The sequence below is a fragment of the Manihot esculenta genome, chromosome 4 (assembly GCF_001659605.2).
Source record: "Manihot esculenta cultivar AM560-2 chromosome 4, M.esculenta_v8, whole genome shotgun sequence".
Classification (NCBI taxonomy): domain Eukaryota; kingdom Viridiplantae; phylum Streptophyta; class Magnoliopsida; order Malpighiales; family Euphorbiaceae; genus Manihot; species Manihot esculenta.
The window spans coordinates 28,006,074-28,028,737 of NC_035164.2; the positions used below are offsets into that span (position 1 = coordinate 28,006,074).

Genomic DNA, 22,664 nt, shown 5'->3' on the forward strand with positions numbered 1-22,664 from the left:
ATATTAAATAATATATATATAATTATATAGATAAATAACATAAATATTTAAAGCATATTAATAAATTTGAAATAAAAAAATTAAAAAGTTTAATTTTATAAAATACAAACACATTTTAATTATATAATTTTTAAATAAAGATAAACTAATAAATTTTATAACAAATCAAGAATTTAATAATAGTTCTTCTTTTATTTATTTAAAATTAATGAAATATTACTTAAGCACTCCAACATGTTTCAGAAAATTTCAGAAGGACATGGCTGGCTTGTACTCACATTCATCTGTTCCTATATGGAATATATTTATGAATCTAATTAAAAAATTTTTAAATTAATACTACACAGTAGACACAATTAAAGAAAAAAAATACGTGGCAAGACTATACAGCATCTGAGTTGCGTGATTACAGTCGCAGTAGTCGAGAATGTTGAAACTAGGCTTGCTCATCCTGTCAGACAATGACTAGTAGTTAAGATTTTTGTCTTTATGCGTTTCAACAGTCAAACAGGAATTCAAAAATTCAGCCTTAAGAATTCTTTATAATTCTCAATCAGTTTTTAAGAGCCGCATTTTCAGATAGGTATCCCTTTTGTTCTTATAAGTTCTGTCAATGACCTTTTTACCTCAAGTGTCGTCAATGAATATTCAAAGTGTCATGGTAAGATTCATTGCATTGAGAAAATAGATCATCTATGAATTGCGAATGATTAATTTTTTAGTGAAAAATTTATCTGGAATCTTGCGAATGATTCAAAGTGTCATGTACACTCACACTTGTTATAATTTTTTAAAATAGAAATGGTTGAATATCAGATCAAAAATGGTCATCTTGTACTTGCAGCAATTAAAATACGTAATGCAGGCCGTACTCAATTAAAATTTAAAAGCACTCTGTCTAGCAACAGACCATAATATAGCAATTTACTAATTTGGAAATTACAGAATGAAAGTAACATGAAATTGCTGTTATATTTATTTCCATGTGTAGTTGATTAAAGGACAACCTTAATTTTCAAACCACACATGAAGGGAATCTAGTTAAGAAACCATTCATTACGTAGAAGCCTTTATTATAATAATTTATATATACCAGCAAGAGTAAGAATCAAACAGTGATGTTCATATCCTACTTGTGCCTTGCAAGGATACTGCATAATAACTTATAAATGGTGGCAAGAGGTCTATGGGTGAGGAGGAAGCTTGGGAAGAGGAGGAAATGGCTTCTTATGGTGATGAAATGGAGGGATCTTTGGGATGGGAGGGATAGGCTTGTAGAATACTGGTGGTTTAGGTTTCTTGAATATTGGAATATGAGGTGGAAGTGGCTTCTTGAATATTGGAATATGAGGTGGAAGTGGCTTCTTGAATATTGGGATCAGTGGTTTCTTAAAAAGTGGAATAGGAGGTGGAAGTGGTTTCTCAAATTTTGGAATCGGCGGCGGCAATGGTTTCTTGTAAATCGGAATAGGTGGTGGAAGTGGTTTCTTGTAAATTGGTATTGGAGGAGGCAATGGTTTCTTGTAAATTGGTATTGGAGGCGGAAGTGGCTTCTTATAAACTGGTATCGGCGGTGGAAGTGGCTTCTTAAAAATGGGTATTGGCGGTGGAAGTGGTTTCTTAAAAATGGGTATCGGCGGAGGAAGTGGTTTCTTAAAAATGGGAACATGAGGAGGGTAAACTTTGGGAGGCAGTGGAGGAAACACTTTAGCACCAAAGAACAATGGCTGATCAACTACATCTTGTGTCTTATCATCGCCATAGCTGAAAGAGGCAGCAAACACCAAAGAAACAAATAAGCACAGAAGTGCTCCTCTAAAAACAGAGAGAATTCTCATTGGGAACTAATCTTGATGGCTCCTTAAAGAAAACCAAGGAAGTGATGGAGGACTTGTTGCAGACAATTAGCTTCTTATATAGTATGTTAAAGGAAGTGATAGGACATATGACAAGCTCAACTGCACATAATTAAGGCCTCAAATGCTGGAAACAAGTGAAGGCTTAGTCCCAAAGCTAACATAAATATCATTACATTAACATTTTCCTAATCTGACGGCTGCTTTTCACATTCATAAGAGCTCTAGCTCTATCTAATTTTATAAATATAATTATTATTATGTCTCTATAATTTAAATAAATTATCATTGTATTTTATAAATTAATTAAAAAATATTTATAAGTTAATTTAATACCATTCAATTTAAGACCGTCTAACCCTAATCCATCAATAAATAAAAATTTTCTAACTCTATAATTACCTTTCAAACCTATCTCCATCTTTAAAGCCTACCTAACTATCGCATCAGCTAAGGTGGCAAATTTTAATACTCACTCTATTTTATAAATATAAATTTATTTTAATTTTTCATTTATCATAATTTTTTTTTAAATTATAGTTTATTTATTAATTTATTAATATATTTATATTTAATATTTATTAAAAAATAAAATTCATAAATTTTTAAAATAATTTAGTAATTTGAGTTGTCATTGTTTTTTTTTACCAAAAATAAAATTACTTCATTGAAAGAGGAGTACAATACAAGAACCCATAAAAATTAATCTAAAACAAAAGCACTAAGCCCACACTTGATCTGCCTATAATAGAACTAAACCCCGTATAATAGTAAAAACCCTAGAGAACTGAGTTAAATCGACTCGAGAGAGCAACTCTGATCAAGAAGCAGAGTATCACTGCATTGGCATCCTTGCCAGGGAGATGAGACTAAACACGTTGCTAATGACTTTGCCACCACTCTCCAACACTCAACAAGGTAAGCGACTCTATTAAGCAAAAAGAAAGATAATCACCAAGAGCCCTCACAGTCGAGAACCAAAAAATTCAGGGAAACAACAAAGGGCCACAGAAAATCAGGGACCAAAAGGATCTTTAGGCAACTTGGCAATGCTCCTTGGCAGTCTTAGTCATTTGAGGGACCGAATGTTGCACTCACATGATGGCATTAGTGGTGTTCCCAAAGTTACTATGATCAAAAGCAAATAGAAAATTCGAAGATCCCAGAGGAAGAGGTCGATTCAACATCAGCGCAGCCTGAAACTCTTCCAGAAAAAGGCTTTGGGACTTCCCAATACTCCCATGTAGAGTGGATAATCTTTTATAGAGCACACTTGCAAGACAAATAAACAAACCAAAAGATATATAAAAATTAATGAAATTTTTTTTTATGTTTTAGAATGAAAATTAATGAAAAAAATTAATGTAAAAGTAGAATTAAATTTATGTTTTAGAAAATTTTTTTTATAAGAATAAAAAATTTATTGTATAAAAATTAATGAAATAAAAAATATATATATCCCATATGAATTTCTATATATAACTTAACATAATATTTTAATTGTTAATCTAATAAAAAAATATGTTCTTAATATATGTAATCAGATAATATATAACAAAGTATTAATATTCAATTTTATTATATAATTAATTATTCACTATTTTTATACTAGAGAATATTTTTTTAATAGATATAATGGTAACATATAACATCATATATTAAAATTAGAAGTTTATAAATTAAAAGATATAAAATATATTTATTTTTTTATTATTTTTAATAATATCATTAATACTGGTCACGGTAAAAATCTTTAATTCAATTCAAATTAATATAACTAAATAAGTCAAATTAAAAAAAAAGGTGACGTTTTTTTAAATTTGTTAAAAGAGCGGGAGGTACATATTAATTTTAAATTATAAAATAAAAAAATAAAAGAAAATTTTAAAATAAAATAAAAATAAGGTGGGAATTGCCATCTTCAATTACATGTTGCTTCGCCAGTGGCTTCAACGAGAGCAATCCCTGCTTCTTAGCCCTATTTCTAGTCTGCATGCCCAACTACATAGGCATGAATAATGAACCAAATTAACAGCAATAGCGGCGACAATCTCTTCCCAACAAGTTTCTAAAATAGTGTTGAACTTGCATTTTCCTTTGAACTCGAGATGTAAGGCTAAAAGGATGAAAAAGGTCAGAACAAGCATACAAGTGAATGGTGTGGCTGAGGCACAGTGTTTTTCTTTTTTCTTTTTTTTTTTCTTTTACCATATCACTAGGAAGACTCACTTTGAACTTTCCTTCTTCATCAAGCTCAACAGAGATCTCCTTGTTTTGAACTTTCCATTTTCTACCTTGCAATCAGTTGTTACATGAAGCCCAGCAACAAATCAATAATGCATAAGATATCATCTTCAAAATATAGTGCAAAATCATAGGTTAGCACTCTTTAACATTATCCAATGAGCTTTCACACAGTGGTGCGAGTGAGATATCGAGTTTAAATTCTAACTAAAAATAATAATAAAAAAATAATGAGATTTAACTCGATAATATTAGTCATTTTCAAAATTATTAAGTTCTCAAATTTATATTAAAAAAATCATGAAAAGTTATTTATGAGTTCGAATTTAAGTTCAACTTAATTTTTTTTTAAAAAAAATTAAAGCTAATCCATATTAAAATTATAATTCATGATTAGAACTAATATGATATTTGTCTCTTAATTTGGAGACAACTTTAGTTTCAATGTTAGATAAATAAAACTTTTACATATGGAGAGATGAATTAGTCTCGTGGTAGGCAATGGTGATAATTTAAAAAATTAAAGACATTCATTCATATAAATAGAAATGACTCTCAAAATTATCCACCGATGACCGTTGGCTTATTGACACCCAAGTCTCAGTCGAATCCTTATAGGAGAATCAGATCCAAGACCTTCAGAGTCCACTACGCAAGCTGGCCCATAGCATACAATCAAGTCTATGATTGAAGCAGGCCGGCTGACCAGGGGCCAGACTTATCAAGGAGGAACTCAGCTCATCTGATGTGATGGGGTAGGAGAGTAAACGCAGCTATCCACGACTCTATCAGCACTAGCGTCGGAATGGAATTAAATGACTGTTTGACGATGTTAGGCAAGTAGGTATGCCCGTACGTACAGTTCTGTATAATAGTGACAGGTGATACTCTAACAGGGCAATTATACGTCAGTAGAGAATAAAGGAAAAAAGAATTAAAAGAGGGAGGTCTGAACCATTCATGCCAAATTTACTAATTCATATTAAAATCCTATTTTTTTTGAATTTCAGATTATCATCCATTAAAAATTTGAGATGCTAGATAATTTTTATCATTTTCTAAATGATTTCTATAATTTTAAAAGTCAGTCGGTTTTATTTTTTTATATAATATTAGTAGAAATAAAGGAAAAATTAAAAAAAAAAATTTTACAAAATAACAAATAATTTGGGATAAAACAACTTGATGACAAGAGTATATACCTAGAAAGAGCATACATATGATTCAGAAAAAAAAAATATATATATATATATATATATATATTTTTCCTCAAAGTCCTATGATTCAGAATATTTTCAATTCCATCTTGTGTATCTCCTAAATAGAAATGCACATAGCTGAAAGTGCCTGGCTGGTCTTAACGTTGCTTCCTTCACAGTCTGAACATTCTCCTATTCTAACTACTATGCGGAGTGCTCCTCCCAAAAAAAGGAAGAATCCGCATTGGAAACCACACCAATGCCCTAGCCTCCTGAAATCAACAACACCTCACAAAATTAAAGCCAACCTAAATTATTTCATATAACTTTTATATATATAAAACTATATATTAGTTGTTATTATAAGGAATGGATTCGTAAAGCAATTAAGCACACCCTGCGATGCCCAAGTACTTATTACATGAGGCTGTATATGGACCCTATGAGATAAGCTTGTTTACGGTTTGAATATGACAGTAACGTGCACATACCACCTTCTTCAAATCAAAGCATTATCTTTCATTCAATGTGCTCTCAACTGTAAAACCTACTTATCATTTCCTCATTAATATACTTTACCTTTAACATACCATGAAATGCTCATACTTGAAGGCATGCAACAAAAAAATAAAATTATACCCAAATTTTGATTTGACTAATTTTTTATTGTTTCAATTTCTATTCGATATGATTCTCAATTTTTCGGTTCAATATGATTTCAGTTCTAATTCTTCATTCTTCATATAAATTTATACATTTTTTATAAAAAATTATATTTATTTATACTTAAATTATCGTTTAAATTTTAAAGTTAGTTATTAATATAAATTATATGATATAATACATATTTAAACAATTTACAATTTATATAAAGTGTATAAATATACAAAATTAACCATGAAAATGATAATATAATTATATCATTTAATATATATTTTAATTACATTTCTATTATATTATTTAAGTAACAGATGACTAAATATATTATAAATATGGTAGTACATTTTTAATTAAGCAAGATAAATAATTTAATATTTTTATAATCGAAGTTATTAAGAAAATGTATATGAATATAAAATAATCATAGTATGTAAATTGTTCATAATTTTAATGTATATACACATAATGTAATATTAATGCGTAAAAATAAATATAATATTATTTATAGTATATAATATATCTAAAAGTTATAAAAAAAATATGTGTATAAAATTAAATTTCAATTTGCTATGAATTCGATATAATTTTAATTAAGACGGTCCCAAAATAAATATAATTTTAATTAATACAGTCCCAAAATAGTTTTAATTCGCTTTTTCATTGAAGAAGTAGAATTAAATCCAAACTATAAAATCAATTTGAATCGATATAATTTTTAATATTTTCTTATCATTTTTTTAAATCGGTACAAAACTCAACGATAACTCAAATATATAGTAAAAAAGGGAAAAATACTGGTCGCCGAAAAAACATCAAAATTCAAATAAAATTAAAAACATTGTAAGATAAATATTAGATGGACGTTGAAGAATGAAGATAAATTACAATGTGATTGTGAGTACAATGTAATTATGTATGCCATTTTGTCAACCAAAAATTAATTAGGTATTTCGAAAAAGCGAAAATAAGTTGAATTAAATCTCCATATTTTTTAAGGATTAAATAAGTTTAATTATTCAAGTTTCTATATTTTTATTAAGAGTTAAATAAATCTTAAATAATATAATATTATTTTTTAATAATAAAATATTATTTTAATAATTTAAAAATAAAAAGTTTAGTACTTTCATTTCTATAAAAATTTAAAAAATACATAGATACAATAAATAATTTTTAAAATTATAAAAATAAAATTTTATCATATAAAAATGTTTTTATTATTAAAAATAATATTATATTTGATGAAAACTTATTTAATTTTTGAATAAAAGTATAAGGGTTTAATTGGTCTAAAATTTTGAATTTGACTATTTGGCTCTTAAATAAAAGTGTAGGAGTTTAATTTGACTTATATCCATTATAGTACTTGATGTGGCTAAAACGAAACTATACTGCGATTGATAACTCATAAAAAAGAGAATATGAGGTGGTTGGCGCATACGGTAGTCACTCCGACGCTCATATCAGTAAACTGAAGAAAAAGGGCAAATATAAGAATTGTTTAGAACTCAATAGTAGTTGTGTAAGAATATATACCTTGATCTTTGCGATTATTAGCTTTTATACGATAAGAAGATTAAATTAATTATAGCATCTCCTGAAAATCATATTGGTATGGGCTAATTGATAGGGGATTATGTGATTATAGGTATAATAAGGATCTGCTGGATTGCGATCTCTAACAGTACCTTCCTATGGAGTCTCACCCTATAGGTTGAGAGGGTAAGCCTTGACGAAGAGTTGAGATCTGATGCGTCGGTCTTCTTTTCCTTTGATGGGACCGGGTATAATCTGATCAGACTCTTGACACGTGGTCTTGTCTTTGAATGTCAACACATGGCCTACCTTGGGCAATTATTGTGCTATATCAGAAATCCTCCGTTACTTTTTGATTATTTAGATTTAAAGGTGACAGTTGTCTTCATAATCTGGGGCACGTGACCTGTTTAGATTGAGCTTCTATGCTCGCGTCGCTTTGCTTATTCTTGCCCATAATGATAATTGTCCTATTTTATAATTTTCAGTTTTAATGAGAAAACTTTCCTTCTATATTCTTTGTCATTATTTTCGGTAAGTGTTTATATACTTGATACTCGACCATAACTCTCGTCCACTTTCCTTCTATATTCTTTGTCATTATTTTCGGTAAGTGTTTATATACTTGATACTCGACCATAACTCTCGTCCGACCATAACCAAATAAAACTTTCAATAATCTCTTTAAAAAATTATTAAGGGATTAATACCTGATCAAGCACCTGGCAACATCTGCTTTTAGCCATAAAATAACTTTAAAATTTTTTTAATGGGACTTACTCCGTCTTGTGACTTACCTGACGAATGCCTATTTTGTAGCTATAGAAAAATAACTTAAAAAATAATAAATCAGATTTAACGCTTTCCATGATAATAACTTAAAGGATTTTGTTAATCGAGACCGATACTTGGTCGTTTAGCCTGGTGGAAATCCACCTTATAGAATTTTTTGGCAGAAACTTATCTTTATCTTTTGGGACTGGCACTCAAAAACTCGCCTGGCGGTTACCTGCCTTGTGGCATTTTTTGGTCAAAACTTGCCTTTGTCTTTTGGAACTAGCACCTAAAGACTCGACTGGTGGTTACCCGTCTTATGACACTTTTTGGCCGAAACTTATTTTTATCTTTTGGGACTAGTATCTCAAGACTCGCTTGGCGGATACCCGCATTGTAATCTCGTATAAAATGCTTTAAAAACTTTTTATAAAACAGGACTAACACCCGGTCTCTAGCCTAACGAATACCTGCATTGTGGCCTGAGCATAAAAATACTTTGATTAGCAAGACTAACACCTGAATTATGTCATGGTGGATACTCGCTTTGTAGCATGATATAAAATGACTTAAAAACCTTTTGTGTTAGTTTAGTATAAAAATGACTTGGTTAGCGGAACTAACACCCAGATTATGGTCTGGCGGATATCCGTCTTGTAGCCTGACATAAAATGTCTTGTATAGCAGGACTAACATCCAGATTATGACTCAAAGGATACTCATCTTATGACCTAATATAAAATATTTTGTTTAGCAAAATTAATACCCGAATTATGGCCTGCGGATACTTTTCTTTTGGTTTTGACATGAAATGTCTTATTTAGCGAGATTAACATTTGGATTATGATCTGGCAGATATCCGCATCGTAGCCTTAATATAGAATACCTTATTTAGCGAGATTAATATCTAAATTATTGCATGACGGAATCCACCTTGTGGCTTTGACATAAAATATTTTATTTAGCGATACTAACATTCGGACTGTGGTTTGGTAGAATCCGCACGTTGGCTTTAATAATAAATGTTTTGTTTAGCAGAACACTCGAATTGTGGCCTTCTTCTTATTATATAAAAAAAAAAAATTCAAATGATAAATATAGAATGTACAATACCGTTTAAAATATAATTCAGAGATCTCCAAAAATTATTACAACATTGGCTGCTTCAAAGTTGACACTAAGCAAAAATTTGGAAGAGCTATTTTGGTGGTCTAGATCTAATAATAAATGGTTGATAAGAAATCACATATATAATCAAGAAAGCAACATTTCATATACCGCACAGAACAAAGGGATTTGTCGAGCTTGTCACTTTCTTAGGAAAAGTTTAAGATTAAGGATGTTGATTAGTGGGAGAAAAAAAGAAATATTTAAATGTGTTTTTTAAAACTTTATAAATTAAGATTTTGTTTAAAAATTCAACTTAATTAGTTTTTATATTAAAATTAAAAAATTTAATTATTTTTAATTTAAAAAATTAAAATCATACCTAATATAATAAGAAATTATTTAATTATTTTTTTAAATAAACATTTTGAAACAAGATATGGAGAGACAAAGGGCCTTTGTATTGGATCGTTGGCTGCAATAATGCGTGGGTTCATGTCTAATTATATTATAATTTTTTTTGTATAAGCCCAATTAAAATTATGTATTTTTAGTCAAGAGCCATTTAATTTTTTTATTAAATAAACATCTAAAATTAATTTGATATAATATTTTATTTCCATAATTTTAAAAATTATTTATTATTTTTTGTGTTTTTAAAATTTTATATTATTGAAATAATAAATTTTAATATTTTAAATTATAAAAAAATATTTTATTATTAAAAAATTATATTATATTTGGTCAGCATTTATTTGGTCTTAAAAGTATAATTGAGGGATTTATTTGTAAAAAAAATTATATTTGACGCTTAATAAAAAATATATAGACTTTTTTCCATAATTTTTTACTCACAATGTTGATAACCACCACACAGTAAAATCAATCCTTGTTCAACATTCCATATTACAGAAATCAAATTATACAGAAAATAAATATTAAAAAGATTAGATGAAACCTTATAAAAATATAAAGTTAAAAATAAAATATAAAATATAAAGAGAAACAAAACAAAATAATATAAAAATATGAATAGGATTTACATAGAACTGTAGGAGTCAAAACAAAAATTAAAAATATTAAAGAGACTTAACAATAATTTTAAAAAAAATTAAAATGATTTTCATGGGTAAAATTTAATTTGAAAAAAATCGAGAATAAACAGTAAATTTGCAATATGTATATATATAAACTTTGTGGGTGAAAACTTTAATTTTAAAAACTCCTGGAGACCAAGGCTCTCTAAGACACCACCTAATTATGCTTTCTTTCTACTATTGAATAATAATTCATTAAATCCCTAAACTAAAATGAACTTTTATTAAATGGCTTCTATAAATTTATATAATTAAACACAATATGATGATTATTGATAATTTGTTAAAAAAAAAGTAAAATTTTACACATTTTTTAATAACTATGTTTAAATTTTTTAAAAACAACAAAGCCCATGCTCCATTTTTTTTAAAACTATCATTCTCTATTTTTTTTAGAGTAAAATTGCCATTTTTCCCCTTTTACAATAAATCATTTGAATGATTCTGATTTTTCTTATAAAATAAAAATTATTTTTTACAAATTTAACACGACTAATTTGCATTTGAATGGTGAACTTTTATAAATTTAGATATTTAATAAATTTAAATTTTAGTTAGATATTCAGAAAAAAATCGTATATAAAAGCAAGTACATATTTAGCGTAAAAATAACCGATTCACGTCTGCTTTCACAGGCGAGACATAGAAGACCATGTGCTGTGGCAAAGCAAGCCAAGCGAAACAAAACCAAAAATTGAAATACAAAAGCAAGCATTTCAAATAAGAAATTTATAAAGGTTCAAGAAAATCATATCTATCCTTTTCCTACCTCAGATGAAGTTAGTCATCCTCAAAAAGGCTCAACTTCCAAAATTCACGTTTTTTTTTTTTTAAAAAAATGTAAACAAATTTCTTTCACATGCTACAACAGAGAAACATATCTTTCTGGACTAAATTTCGGTAACTACATCAACTTATGAGCTCTCAAATACCCTAAGCGTGAGTTACAGGTTTGTGCAGTGCCTTGCCTTGTTCAGCTGACTCAGCTACTGACACATCTACTTCTTCTTCTTAGATTTGCTGGACAACGACTGAGTGTACGCAGTTCCCTGAACATCCAGAAAAAAATGTAGAAATGCATTTCATTAGAAACAGTTTCTTGCACCCGAAATGATGTTCAAAATGAAGATAATCATGCCATGTATTTAATGGAAACAACAAATTTTTTAAGCGCTTAAAGTCCAAATTTGCATTAAAAAATGCTAACTTTCATGTTTCGGTCTAAATTTGCTTATGAACTAAAGTCCAAATAAGCCCAAATAGCCTACTAAGATAAGCCTATGCTAACTTTCATGTCTCGGTCTAAATTTGCTTCTGAACTAAAGTCCAAATAAGCCCAAATAGACTAAAGATGAGCCTATGCTGTCCTCGGTCTGTTTAGACTAATTTGGACTTATTTAGCCTTTTAATAATACTTTAGGACAAATTTGAACCAAAACATGAAATTTAGCATTTTTTACCCCGATGTATAGTTTAAGGGCAAATTTGGCCTCTTTTGCTATTTTTAAAGAGGGGCCACGTTTTCAAATCCATGTCTCGGTCATGCATGATAAAAACATGTAAACCCCACAAACCTGAAGCCATTCATCCATTGAGACATCCCTAGTCCCAGTTCCAGTTTCCACCTTAGGAGCCCTCTTAGTTTTCTGACCAAACAGAAGAAGCAAGTTTTAAAATATGTACGAAGCAAACAAATTAAACATCAAAAAATTGCAGGTACATATGACTGAAGATATCATAACAGAGCATCTGGCAGATATATGAAACATCTAAAATGGCAGGCAGGTATATAGGCCAGACATCTACCAAGCTATTTGCCTGACCTTTATCATCCACCAACTTATCCCATAATTTCATCTCTTGCAACTTGCAAGCGCACAGAACAACCAAAAGTCTCCTTTTAAATGAAGTAATTGATATCTTTTACAATATACTAATTTAACCTTCCCATGATAGAATCATATTCTCATCATATACAATCTAAAAGCATAACTTAGAATCTTAGATGATCACTACAGGAATTATTAAAGCAATTATGGCATCCGGGCAAGCGAGTACCTTAGAAAGGTTCTGTATTTGACCATGAATCCATAGACCAAGAAGTACAAGAAGGGCAAATCCAAGGGTAACCAGGAAAACTGACTCGACGCTGAGGAAGCCACCAGACTCGACAACTTCAATGGTACCATTGTAGAAGGTGCTCTGATATGGATGCTGGTCTATCTCATAAAAAATGGTGCCCACAAGATCAAAGCTTCCAGGCTGCCCAAAAATTTAAACATACATGTTGAATCGCCAACTTCTCTATATTTCAGTTTTGATGTAGAAATAAGATTGACAAGCAATGCAAGTATATTGACAATAATGAATCATAAAACTCTGAGAGTAATGCATGTACCTGCAAGTACTTGCTGACTGCAAAAGTGTATGGGAATGTTGCCTGTGTTGAGGCAGGAACAGTTGCATTGTTGAAGGCCTGCAGTTGAACAACAGTAAACAACAAAATAAAAACAGGAATCAACAGAATCCTAGGAAAGCAAGAAAGCAGTGGTTATACTAAATTGCTAATAATTCTAGAAAAAAATATAAACTTTCAATTAAGAGAAAGATAAGAGAAAAAGATATGCAATAGAAAAAAATGTCAAATTCCAAAAATTACAATTTAAGGCAATGATTATAAAATATAGTACCTAGCCCATAAATCTGGTTTGCAAAACCTTGGTAACGGTGGCAGATCCAAAAATTTTGTTAGTGGGTCAATGCACACAGCACATGCACAAATATTTGTATGTATAAAAACATTACATGTGCATGTAAATAAAATTTATAATAAATCACTTACTATACACAATGGAGCAGAAAGAAGTAGATTTAGATAAAAAGGAAATACATATGCATAATAGAGGATGCTCAAGCTATCAAGTGGTGGTGAAGAGAAGCAATTGATTTATATAAACTCAAAACTCTAGTGTAAGCAATTTAAGCAACTGAATGGCCCAAAGAAAAATAATTGACTGGGGAAATTTTAAAAGATCACAATTCTACACATATTTAAAAGCAATGATATGAGCAGACTTGTGCAACTAGACTCAAAAGTGACGGGCAAATACTAACCCTTTCCTGATTGTGATACAATGCACACAACAAACAATACTAAAGCAACTAGCCCTATTCTATAAGTACCTTAATTTATGAAACTTTTGGAGAATTCTTGGAATTTCCACCACTACCTCTCTCTGGCTAACAATTCTCAAAAAATCCCCTTTATCATTCCCTAACTTGCTATCATTAACAAGTGGCTGTCATGTGCACCAAGTATACCTGGAATGGGCGCCCATCCTTTCTCCCACAACAAACTAAAGAATATTTACGATCAGAAAGGACAGAGAAAGAGGGTAAATGATAAAATTCACTCCTAAAAATTCATTAGCTACACTTCTCACTAAGGGAAGCATGTTCTCTCTATCCACCAACTACACCCTGCTCTTTCCACCCATAATTCAGCAATGCGTTTTTTACTGGTTAAACTTGATCTGATCTTTGATCTTGGCCCTGAGTTTGAAGCAGCTATTTCTATAATCTATTCTCGAGAAATTAGAGCTTAAGTCATTGTTTATTCTATGTATAGAAACCACCTAAAAAATGATTCTGTGATACATTTCGTGCATACGTACATGTTAGTGTGTGTCAATGAGTGTGAGACAGCAAGAACAAAGAGGAGGAGGAAGAGGAGAGAGGTTAGATTCCTCTATTTCCCCCATTGGGATGGGCACACCCAGAAAAGGGCAAACAACCATATCTACCCATATAACAAATCAAACTAGAACCTGATTTTGAGATCATCATCACGTTAACTATAACTGAAACATCTAAAACTCCACACTTACCTGAGCAGTGAGATTTTGAACAAGTAGATGATGATCAAATGGAAGATGAACACTGCCTTTAATTGCAATGACATTTATGCTTGACTCCCCTGCACTCCAACCAATGGATCGCATGAGCATATTTCTACATTGAATAATATAGCAAAAAAACAAAAGCAAATTATAGGGCTTAAGCCTGGATAAGAACTAGAATAAAAATAAGGTAGACTGAGAAGTTATAACCTAGAATTGTACTTTCATTGCACAAGTAATTTGATAACAAGTCCAACATACCATCATTCTTGAGTCCGACAAGGAGTTCAGTATCTTCACCAGTTAGCACCACTGCAGCCAAAATAAATAAATAAATAAACACAAACACATCCATCATACAGATTATTCATTCTTAAAATTATAGTGAAAACAGAAATATCAATGAGCAAATAGATGAAATTCCTACAACGTGCACTGTTTTTGGGGAAAACACAGACGGAATCAACTCCTGGAGCAGGGCTAAAATTTCCATCGCCAAAATACTGGGCATCCTCACCAACAATACCAAGATCACTTACTTCTTCGGCAGACTCTGTGACGTCTGCTTCAGAATCTGATTGACACCTAGTCACTGTAACAGGAAAGAATTATCAAGTTTTAGATGAATTTTCTCAGATACTCAAAACCCGGAGAAATCATTTCTAGTGGCAGTTTCCATTAGAAAATGACAGATTAAACTGACAAACAGGCATGGAGTTAAAAAAAAAAATCAAAGCAACACAACTCCAGTCCTATCTAATGTAAATTGGCAATCAAAAGCATATAATTCAGAACCCAGAAAGTACACATTACTTAAATGGTATTTAATCTGTTTATAGTAATTCTTTTAATTAGAAAAATACTTTTACTTCACATAGCAAAAATCGTGATTAATCACCCTTTCGAAAAGGGAAACAAAATAACAAATACAACCACATATATTAAATCACTTTTCTTGCCCCCTTCCCACAGACGTAGAGAATATCAAGTTAAATTTAGCCTTCAAAAACCAACCAAAAGCATCAGCTAAATCCCGACAACCCAAAACCCAGAGAAACGACACCGCGTCACCTTGTTCTAATACTTGTGAAAGAAAAATTCAAAGCCGAAACCTCACAAGAAACATAATTATATATCGATTTAGATCTCATGTCTATAGATCAAAGACCATAAACACAACCACATAAAACATATATAAATATTTAAAGTTGAGCATAAGTACAGATCTAGATCTAAAATTGGGAATGAAGAACCTTGAAGGAGGGGAGAAGCGATAAGGAGGAGAGCGAAGAAGAAAACCCTAAGATTGTTCATTGTCGCCGTGTTTAAGGCAGCTTCGTCGACGGTCGTGGAGATCAATACGACGCCAGAGACCAAAATTTGTCTCTCCAGTCAAATACGAGGAAATAGTAGATGGTATTTATTTTGTGTGCTTGGAAATGGTAGATTGCAAGTTTGCCATTACAGTTTGTTAAACAACGTGGGAATGAAGTCAAACGATGTCGTTCAATTATGCCTTTTTTGCATTTCCATTTCTTTATTTTTTTTTATATTTGGTAATTATTAGAAATATAATATCATTGAAATTTACCTTCATATTAAATTATGATTAATTGTTTATTATGGATAATATTATAGACAAAATTAATAAAAGAAAAAAATAAATAATATGATTATCTAAAAAGCTAATTTATTATTCGTATTCTTTACAATTATATTATTCTTTTATTATTTAAGATGTTTTTAAAGTTTAAATAAATTTACAACTTTTAATTATTTTGTATTTTTTTAATTATTCTCTATGTTTTATAATTTTTTTTTCCATTTTTTCTTTTATAATTGTCCTAACATTATTGTGTACACTATAATAAATTGAATATTGTAATCTATTTAATTTTATCTTGTAAAAAATCTAATATTTACATGTATTTATATTTTAATATAAATTTTTAAATTTTAATTTAATTGATTCGATCTTTATATTTTGGTATAATTTTATTTAATCTATAAATTTCTAAATTTTATAGTTTAATTAGCATATTACGTATATTATTTTTTTTATATAAATTAATAATTAAATGACTGAAAAAAATTTAATGTTTGTATTTTTATATTTTAATCTAAATATTTAAATTTTAGTTTAATTGGCTTATTTGGAACTAATTTTAGTCTATTTTTAAAATTTAATATATAAAAATTTAAATAAAATATCAAATATAATATTTTATTATTTTCTAAATATAAATTAATTCTATGAAAATAATATTAACTTAAATTTAATTATAGTTAAATAATATATATAATTTTAAAAAATATTAATTTATATATCGTGGACAGTTATATCAGTAGACAGATTTTGTAATTTTATTTTATATTAATAATTGTGGAGATTTTATAATAGATATATTATTTTTAATTATTTTATATACACTATTATTTTGAATTAAATAATATATTTATTATAAAATGTCTATAATTATTATTATAAAATAAAATTTATTACTAATTATATCTTTAACAATTAAATTATTTATCTTTAATTTTAATTTTAAAAATTAATCAAAATTATAGTTATATTTAAATATAAATATTTGACCAATTTATTTAAAATTTAAATATTTAAATTAAAATATAAAATAATATAAACGGTAGACTTTTTTGATTCATTGATCAATTAAAAAAATAATTATGATAATACACTTATTAACTAGACAATCAAATTGCACATAAACTATTAAATTTAGAAATTTATATATCGACTAAAATTATACCAAACTATTAAATTTAGCAATTAAATCAAAATTAAAAAATTAAAATCAAAATATAAATATATACAACAATTAGGTTTTTTTTTTTATAATTCGCCTTTTAGAAAACATCTCAAAATAATTTAATTGAATTTAATATTAATATGGACATAATCCGAAAGTTAATAATTTTTTTTAATATATATAAAAAAATAAAATGTATAAAAATTATGGAAAGAAAGGAGTAATTGTTTTATTTTAATTTGAATATAAAATTTTATAAAATAATAACTAAAATAAAATATATCTTCAAAGAAAATTTTGTAATTTTTTATCAATCATAACAAAAGAATTAACAAAAAAAATAAAAAAATTATTTTTTTAAAAAAAAGTTCATACTATGCATTAAAAAAATTATTACTATTTAATTTACATTGAAACTTGCTTTACTTTGTACACGACAATAAAATATTAAATATAGTTAATTATTATACTTTGAAGAAAAATACAAATTTATTAATTTTAAAATTAAAAAGATATATATGTGTAACAAATAATATCAACTTGTTAAAAAGTACTATAATATATAAAGGTTAAAATATGATTGAAGCTAATTCCATAAAAAAATAGTTTCAGGATTGGTTAAGAATCTAACATTATCCAGAATTTGAAATATTTTCTTTATTTTATTTTAAATTTAATTAAATAAATCTTTTTAGCTTTAGATTTAGTTATAGATTGTAATACTATTTTGATTTTTGGTTAATTGTTTGCGCCTGTAAAAATTTTATATGATTTTATAAAACAATTAATTTATATTTCTAATTCTCGTAGATTAATTTTATTTTTTCATAATCAATAGAGTTAATTATTTATAATTTATATATTTACTATACATAAAAGTGGCAAAGGGAGATAACAAAATTTCACGTATTACCTTTTTAATTGGATAAAAAATATTATATTTTTATTTATTTAATAAATAAGACATTTGTATATTAAAAAACTGATAAAAATTTATTTATATGTATATATATTATTATTAATGAAATACAATGTACAACGGTTGCTATCATTTCATTTTAAAATACTATTTACCTCTATAACTATTAGATGTGTTATTGTTACTTTGGTACTTTTATAATTAAATTATATAGAAATAATTTTAAATATTTTCTAATTAACATATTTAAAAATTAATTTCAGTTTTAAATTAATTTTAATTTAAATACTATTTGTATTTATAGTAAATATTTAGTTTTAGTCAAGAGAAACTTCTTTGTATTTATAGTCAAGCGTCATAAATGAACTTAAATAATACGTAAACTTTTAGTACATAATATTATTAGTACAAATCTAAATACTAGTAATAGCAATAGTAAAAGCAAAGAAACAGAGGGCAGGTAACACATTTCGGGCATGTAAAGTTTACAAAACATGCTCCCTGGGGGTTCTTTGTTAATAAGAGAAGGCAGTTATCTAAAGATGACACCATCCTATTTCACTTTTTCTATTAACAAAAATCGACAAGTTGGAGTTCAAGCAGGAGACATCACCCAACTTCATCTTCAAACCATGAGATCTAGTCAAGTAGAAGATCTATAATATGTCTCCTTTTCCTCAAATATGTATTTCATGCTCATGCACAAAACCCGTAATCATCAATTGTGAGCTCTAGTCATGATAAGCAAGGTTATTGATTATAGAATGCTCATGAATTATGCTGAATTCTTGCAGCAGTAAAAGATGTATATATACTTTCTGAAAAAAAATGCCAAGTAGAAGATTTATAACTCCAGCCACTATCAACTACATATAAGTACTTGATGATACTGAAATGAAACCGCACAATTAATTTATTTTTTTTGTTAAAAAGAAAAAGAAACAAAAAAAACTAGTGCCCCTATAAGTTGACACAAAACCTTGCCATGGCTGTAAAACAAATCCAGCTACTAGATCAATCTCCATGGATGGTGTAACGCTCCCACTTCTTTGATGGGTCATATATCTATCACAATGAAAAGGAAAAGAATTAATATGACTTATCCTTGTTTATTTAAATTAACTCCCCCTGCTGCATTCACAACACATATGCCAGCACAGCAGACTGGCCAAGTTAACAGCCCAGATTGGATTGTCCAGTTTGTCAGAGTTAATGCCAGATTTCTGTTTTTGAGAAGTATTAAGCATTATTTTCCAACAATAATGCAATCTGCAATATTCATCAACAAACCACATTCACTCACACACACACAGAGAGAGAGAGAGAGAGAGAGAGAGAGCACCTCCCATCTTGAAGCAGGGAAAATGTGTTTGTTCTTCTCATACCAATGCCTCTCAACAACTTTACCAGCATGAGACTGTTGAAAAAATATATATATATATTTTTCTTGAGCTCGTGTCGAAGAACATGATTGGGCATGACATATGGGAAAACCCCCTTAATGACAACTACTTAAAATTGAATACTGTAAACATAATACCTCATCCTTCTCAATTGTCGCATCAGCTATGGTCCGCACATCCTCATGCACATCAAAGTGAAACAGCTGCAAAAAAAGGGGGGAAAAAAGCTTCATATTCCAAAAAACAATGTGGGTTGGGGGGGTTAGGAGGAATACAAATGTTACTCATCCAGAAATACCATTGGATTTTAGGATTTAATATCTTTTTTGTTCCCCATTCATCATTACGAGTATGGTCAATAAAACAATTGATTATCTATATAATCAATGTTGCTACAGTTATCACATCATAATAAAATGCAATAGGAGAGAGTTTAAAGGAATTGAGGGTTACTGGTCCACTTTTGCCTCTAGCCTTGTTAACAATAAGCTCATAGAAGCTGTGTTGCTGAAATTCCAAAATCACAGAGAAAAAAAATCATAAAGTGAAAATAAGTTAGAATGTGATCACAAATCACAATATACAGTCAAACACAAACAGTAATTGAAAAGCTTAATTTGAAAATCATCTCACATGGGGAATGATGAGATCTTCCTTCACATAAAGTAAATTCTCCACAGATGTTGTCCTGATTTCTCTAAACTCAGGTGCAAGTTGTTGCTGAACTGCCCTAAGGAACTCTCCTATGGTATCACCTTTACGTGCCTAAAAACCAGGTCCCAAAAAAAGAGGATACAAAAGTCAACAGTATGGACAAAGAGAAAAAAGTAGAGGAACAAAAGTATAGACAGGTTAATGTAACTAGCCTGGATCACCCTCCTATGGCCTGTTCCATCCCAGTAGCTGTAAGTAATTTCAAGGGGCTCATCTGAAATATCGAGAGTTTGATTCAGGATAAATATTTTTCCAGATATTAGTAATACATTAGGAAGAGCCAAAACACAAAATTACTTCGAATCTGTTCCTGTTCACGAAGCCATTGTTTCCGCAACCTTTCACGCTCAGCTTGCTCCTCTGCCTCCCGCTCACTGAAACAGCATCCTCATCACCCCTAAGCTCATATGTTAGTTCGAAGCTCATGCACATCTACATGCAACAAGACTGTGTGGCGAGGAGAAGTAAGATGTCAAACCTATCAGGCAAGAAGCTCGTTTCCACTGTGGGATCTTTGCCAACTTTCCCAGGCACTAATTTTTTTGACTCACCTTCTGGAGCAAGGAGAAAAAGTGAATACTCAATTCAGATTCTCATGCTACCATGGAACAGGATATAAATAATAAATGAACAAGGTTTACTTATGACAGCTATGCAAATTTTTAATCAGCAAAAATTTAGCAAAAAGCAAAAGATAGGGGCAGAGACAGGTGGAAGGTAGGGGGACCCTGCACCCCATATATATGGGGGCAAGCCATTTTATTTTATTTTAAAAATAGTAAGTGTATTGTAATCTTACTTTTAAAATGGCATATAAATGTAGTCTTGGCCTTTAAAAAAAGATATAAAATTGAAATATTATATGCTTTAAAAATTATTATATTTTTTAAATTACTAAAAATTTCAGTTTCACCTAACTTTTTTTAACCTATCTCTAAAAACTTCCATCCAGATTTAGGAATAGTAATTTTATCAAGTTTAACATTCAAAATCTGTTTTACCGCCACTAGTAAAGTAGATTAAATATTAGAGGAAAAAAATCTAACTCTTGTGGTGTAAAAATTTGTTTTCATTCATTTTATCCCATATAGAGTCAAAATTTTGAAATCCAATGTATTTGTCAACATCTATGGCATAGGTTGGAGGTGTAAGATGTCTACGAACATGGGTGTATTATGGACCTCTTTTGCTAAGTTTTTTCCTAATTACTTTAATACATAAATCATATGTTTAATAAGAGAAGTTGATTATCATTTGATAAAAATGCACCTACCTTCTAATTAATTATAAACTAACATTTATATGATTATTTAATCAACTGGTATGAACTATCTCCAGAGTTGCATTCTTCCCGCAGGATATCAAGCCATAAAACAAACTGAAGTTCAAAGGCAAATACTCCAAAACATCTATAAACACCAGCAAGTATCAAAGCCTTTGAAAAGTATTATTATAGCATATGAGAATATTGGGCTAGCATCAGGAATATTCCATCAAAAGTATCAAAGCCTTTGAAAAATATCTTACTGTCTTCAGCATCCTCTTCTTCACTTCCATTCTCAATATCATCAGCGAATGATAACCGAGGATTCCCCTTAATCTTTCTCTTTTTCCGCTTTTCTAACTGGAGTTCCTCCTCCCTACAACACAATGCACAATCCCAACACATAACCAGAGAGGATATAAAAAAAAATAAAAAATGGAAGGCAAATGCAGGGAAGTAAAACTCACTCTTGCCGCAACTTTTGTAGCTTCTCCTTTTCTTCCTCTTCAATTTTATTCTGAATATTGACCCTCTTAACATATGCAGCACATATACAACAACACAGAATAAGCACCTCACGCTTCCATTATTGCCAAAGAGATGGGGGGAAAAACTCTATTACCTTCTCAACATATTGCTCTCTTGTAACCAAACCCACAGTCTCCTTCTTAAATGCAGTCTCGAGAATCTGTTAACCACAAACTATAAGAACATGTGTAAAAACAGGGTTGGGGGGGCGGGAGCAGCAATTGAAGGAGGAAAAGAAAACTTTTCGTTTGCCGAGAAACTAAAACCCTAAATGATTGTAAAACGCAAACCCTAGGTAGCAGAGAAGTGATAGTTGATAAAACCGAGTAACTGACTGAAGGTGGTTTCGCAAACGTACCTCCGAGGTGCTTGACCCGAATTGGAGGAGGCCAGGCTGGCCCTTGGCGGAGGCGGACTTGGTCTTAAGCTCTTGGATTTTGCGACGCTCGGCTTCTCGTTGCTTCTCTAACCGCCGGATCCTGACGGCGTCTTGGGCCGTGCCCACATAGCCATCTCCCATGCCCGACATCTTTTGTTTTCTTTTACTTTCCCTGGTTATGCCTCCCTGTAGAACGAAAATTATCCCGGAAAATTGGATTAAGGTTCTTGTTTGTCGCTCGACGAAGGAACAGTAAAGGCTCAAGTGCTATTAGCTGAAAAAGTGATCGACAGCCGTTCAATCTGGTTACTATG

At 29.8% G+C, this 22,664-nt stretch overlaps 3 protein-coding genes across 5 annotated transcripts; all 3 read right to left on the reverse strand.

Moving 5' to 3' along the window:
- Positions 1 to 899: 899 nt before the first annotated feature.
- On the reverse strand, positions 900 to 1,897 carry LOC110612742 (proline-rich protein 4). Of its 2 annotated transcripts, XM_043955662.1 has the most exons (2): positions 1,484 to 1,897; positions 900 to 1,450 (listed from the first exon to the last, which is right to left on the reverse strand). In XM_043955662.1, exons 1-2 carry the CDS (start codon positions 1,836 to 1,838, stop codon positions 1,185 to 1,187), a joined length of 621 nt encoding a protein of 206 aa, XP_043811597.1. In that variant the 5' UTR covers positions 1,839 to 1,897; the 3' UTR covers positions 900 to 1,184. The 2 variants fall into 2 exon arrangements, with proteins under 2 accessions (XP_043811597.1, XP_021609215.1); XM_021753523.2 differs by having other exon boundaries at positions 900 to 1,892.
- Positions 1,898 to 11,187: 9,290 nt separating this feature from the next.
- LOC110613879 (translocon-associated protein subunit alpha) lies at positions 11,188 to 15,818 on the reverse strand. Its single transcript, XM_021755253.2, has 8 exons — positions 15,626 to 15,818; positions 14,800 to 14,964; positions 14,634 to 14,684; positions 14,361 to 14,449; positions 12,872 to 12,949; positions 12,532 to 12,735; positions 12,048 to 12,119; positions 11,188 to 11,522 (listed from the first exon to the last, which is right to left on the reverse strand). Exons 1-8 carry the CDS (start codon positions 15,684 to 15,686, stop codon positions 11,472 to 11,474), a joined length of 771 nt encoding a protein of 256 aa, XP_021610945.1. The 5' UTR covers positions 15,687 to 15,818; the 3' UTR covers positions 11,188 to 11,471.
- Positions 15,819 to 18,837: 3,019 nt separating this feature from the next.
- LOC110612956 (protein XAP5 CIRCADIAN TIMEKEEPER) lies at positions 18,838 to 22,664 on the reverse strand. 2 transcript variants are annotated; one of them, XM_021753827.2, is made up of 12 exons: positions 22,330 to 22,664; positions 22,066 to 22,131; positions 21,911 to 21,975; positions 21,707 to 21,819; positions 20,658 to 20,730; positions 20,477 to 20,553; positions 20,332 to 20,393; positions 20,099 to 20,230; positions 19,919 to 19,972; positions 19,603 to 19,668; positions 19,405 to 19,479; positions 18,838 to 19,127 (listed from the first exon to the last, which is right to left on the reverse strand). In XM_021753827.2, exons 1-12 carry the CDS (start codon positions 22,498 to 22,500, stop codon positions 19,077 to 19,079), a joined length of 1,005 nt encoding a protein of 334 aa, XP_021609519.1. In that variant the 5' UTR covers positions 22,501 to 22,664; the 3' UTR covers positions 18,838 to 19,076. The 2 variants fall into 2 exon arrangements, with proteins under 2 accessions (XP_021609519.1, XP_021609518.1); XM_021753826.2 differs by having other exon boundaries at positions 20,658 to 20,733; positions 22,330 to 22,663.

Coding starts and splice junctions, on each gene's coding strand:
- LOC110612742 (XM_021753523.2), bottom strand. CDS start 1,838: ATGAGAATTCTCTCTGTTTTTAGAGGAGCACTTCTGTGCTTATTTGTT.
- LOC110613879 (XM_021755253.2), bottom strand. CDS start 15,686: ATGAACAATCTTAGGGTTTTCTTCTTCGCTCTCCTCCTTATCGCTTCT. Junction 14,450..14,633: donor TGTCGGACTCAAGAATGATG/GTATGTTGGACT, acceptor GTTGGAGTGCAG/GGGAGTCAAGCATAAATGTC. Junction 12,736..12,871: donor CAGTCAGCAAGTACTTGCAG/GTACATGCATTA, acceptor ATTTTTGGGCAG/CCTGGAAGCTTTGATCTTGT.
- LOC110612956 (XM_021753826.2), bottom strand. CDS start 22,500: ATGTCGGGCATGGGAGATGGCTATGTGGGCACGGCCCAAGACGCCGTC. Junction 21,820..21,910: donor CTACAAAAGTTGCGGCAAGA/GTGAGTTTTACT, acceptor ATTGTGTTGTAG/GGAGGAGGAACTCCAGTTAG. Junction 20,554..20,657: donor ACGAGCTTCTTGCCTGATAG/GTTTGACATCTT, acceptor ATGCTGTTTCAG/TGAGCGGGAGGCAGAGGAGC.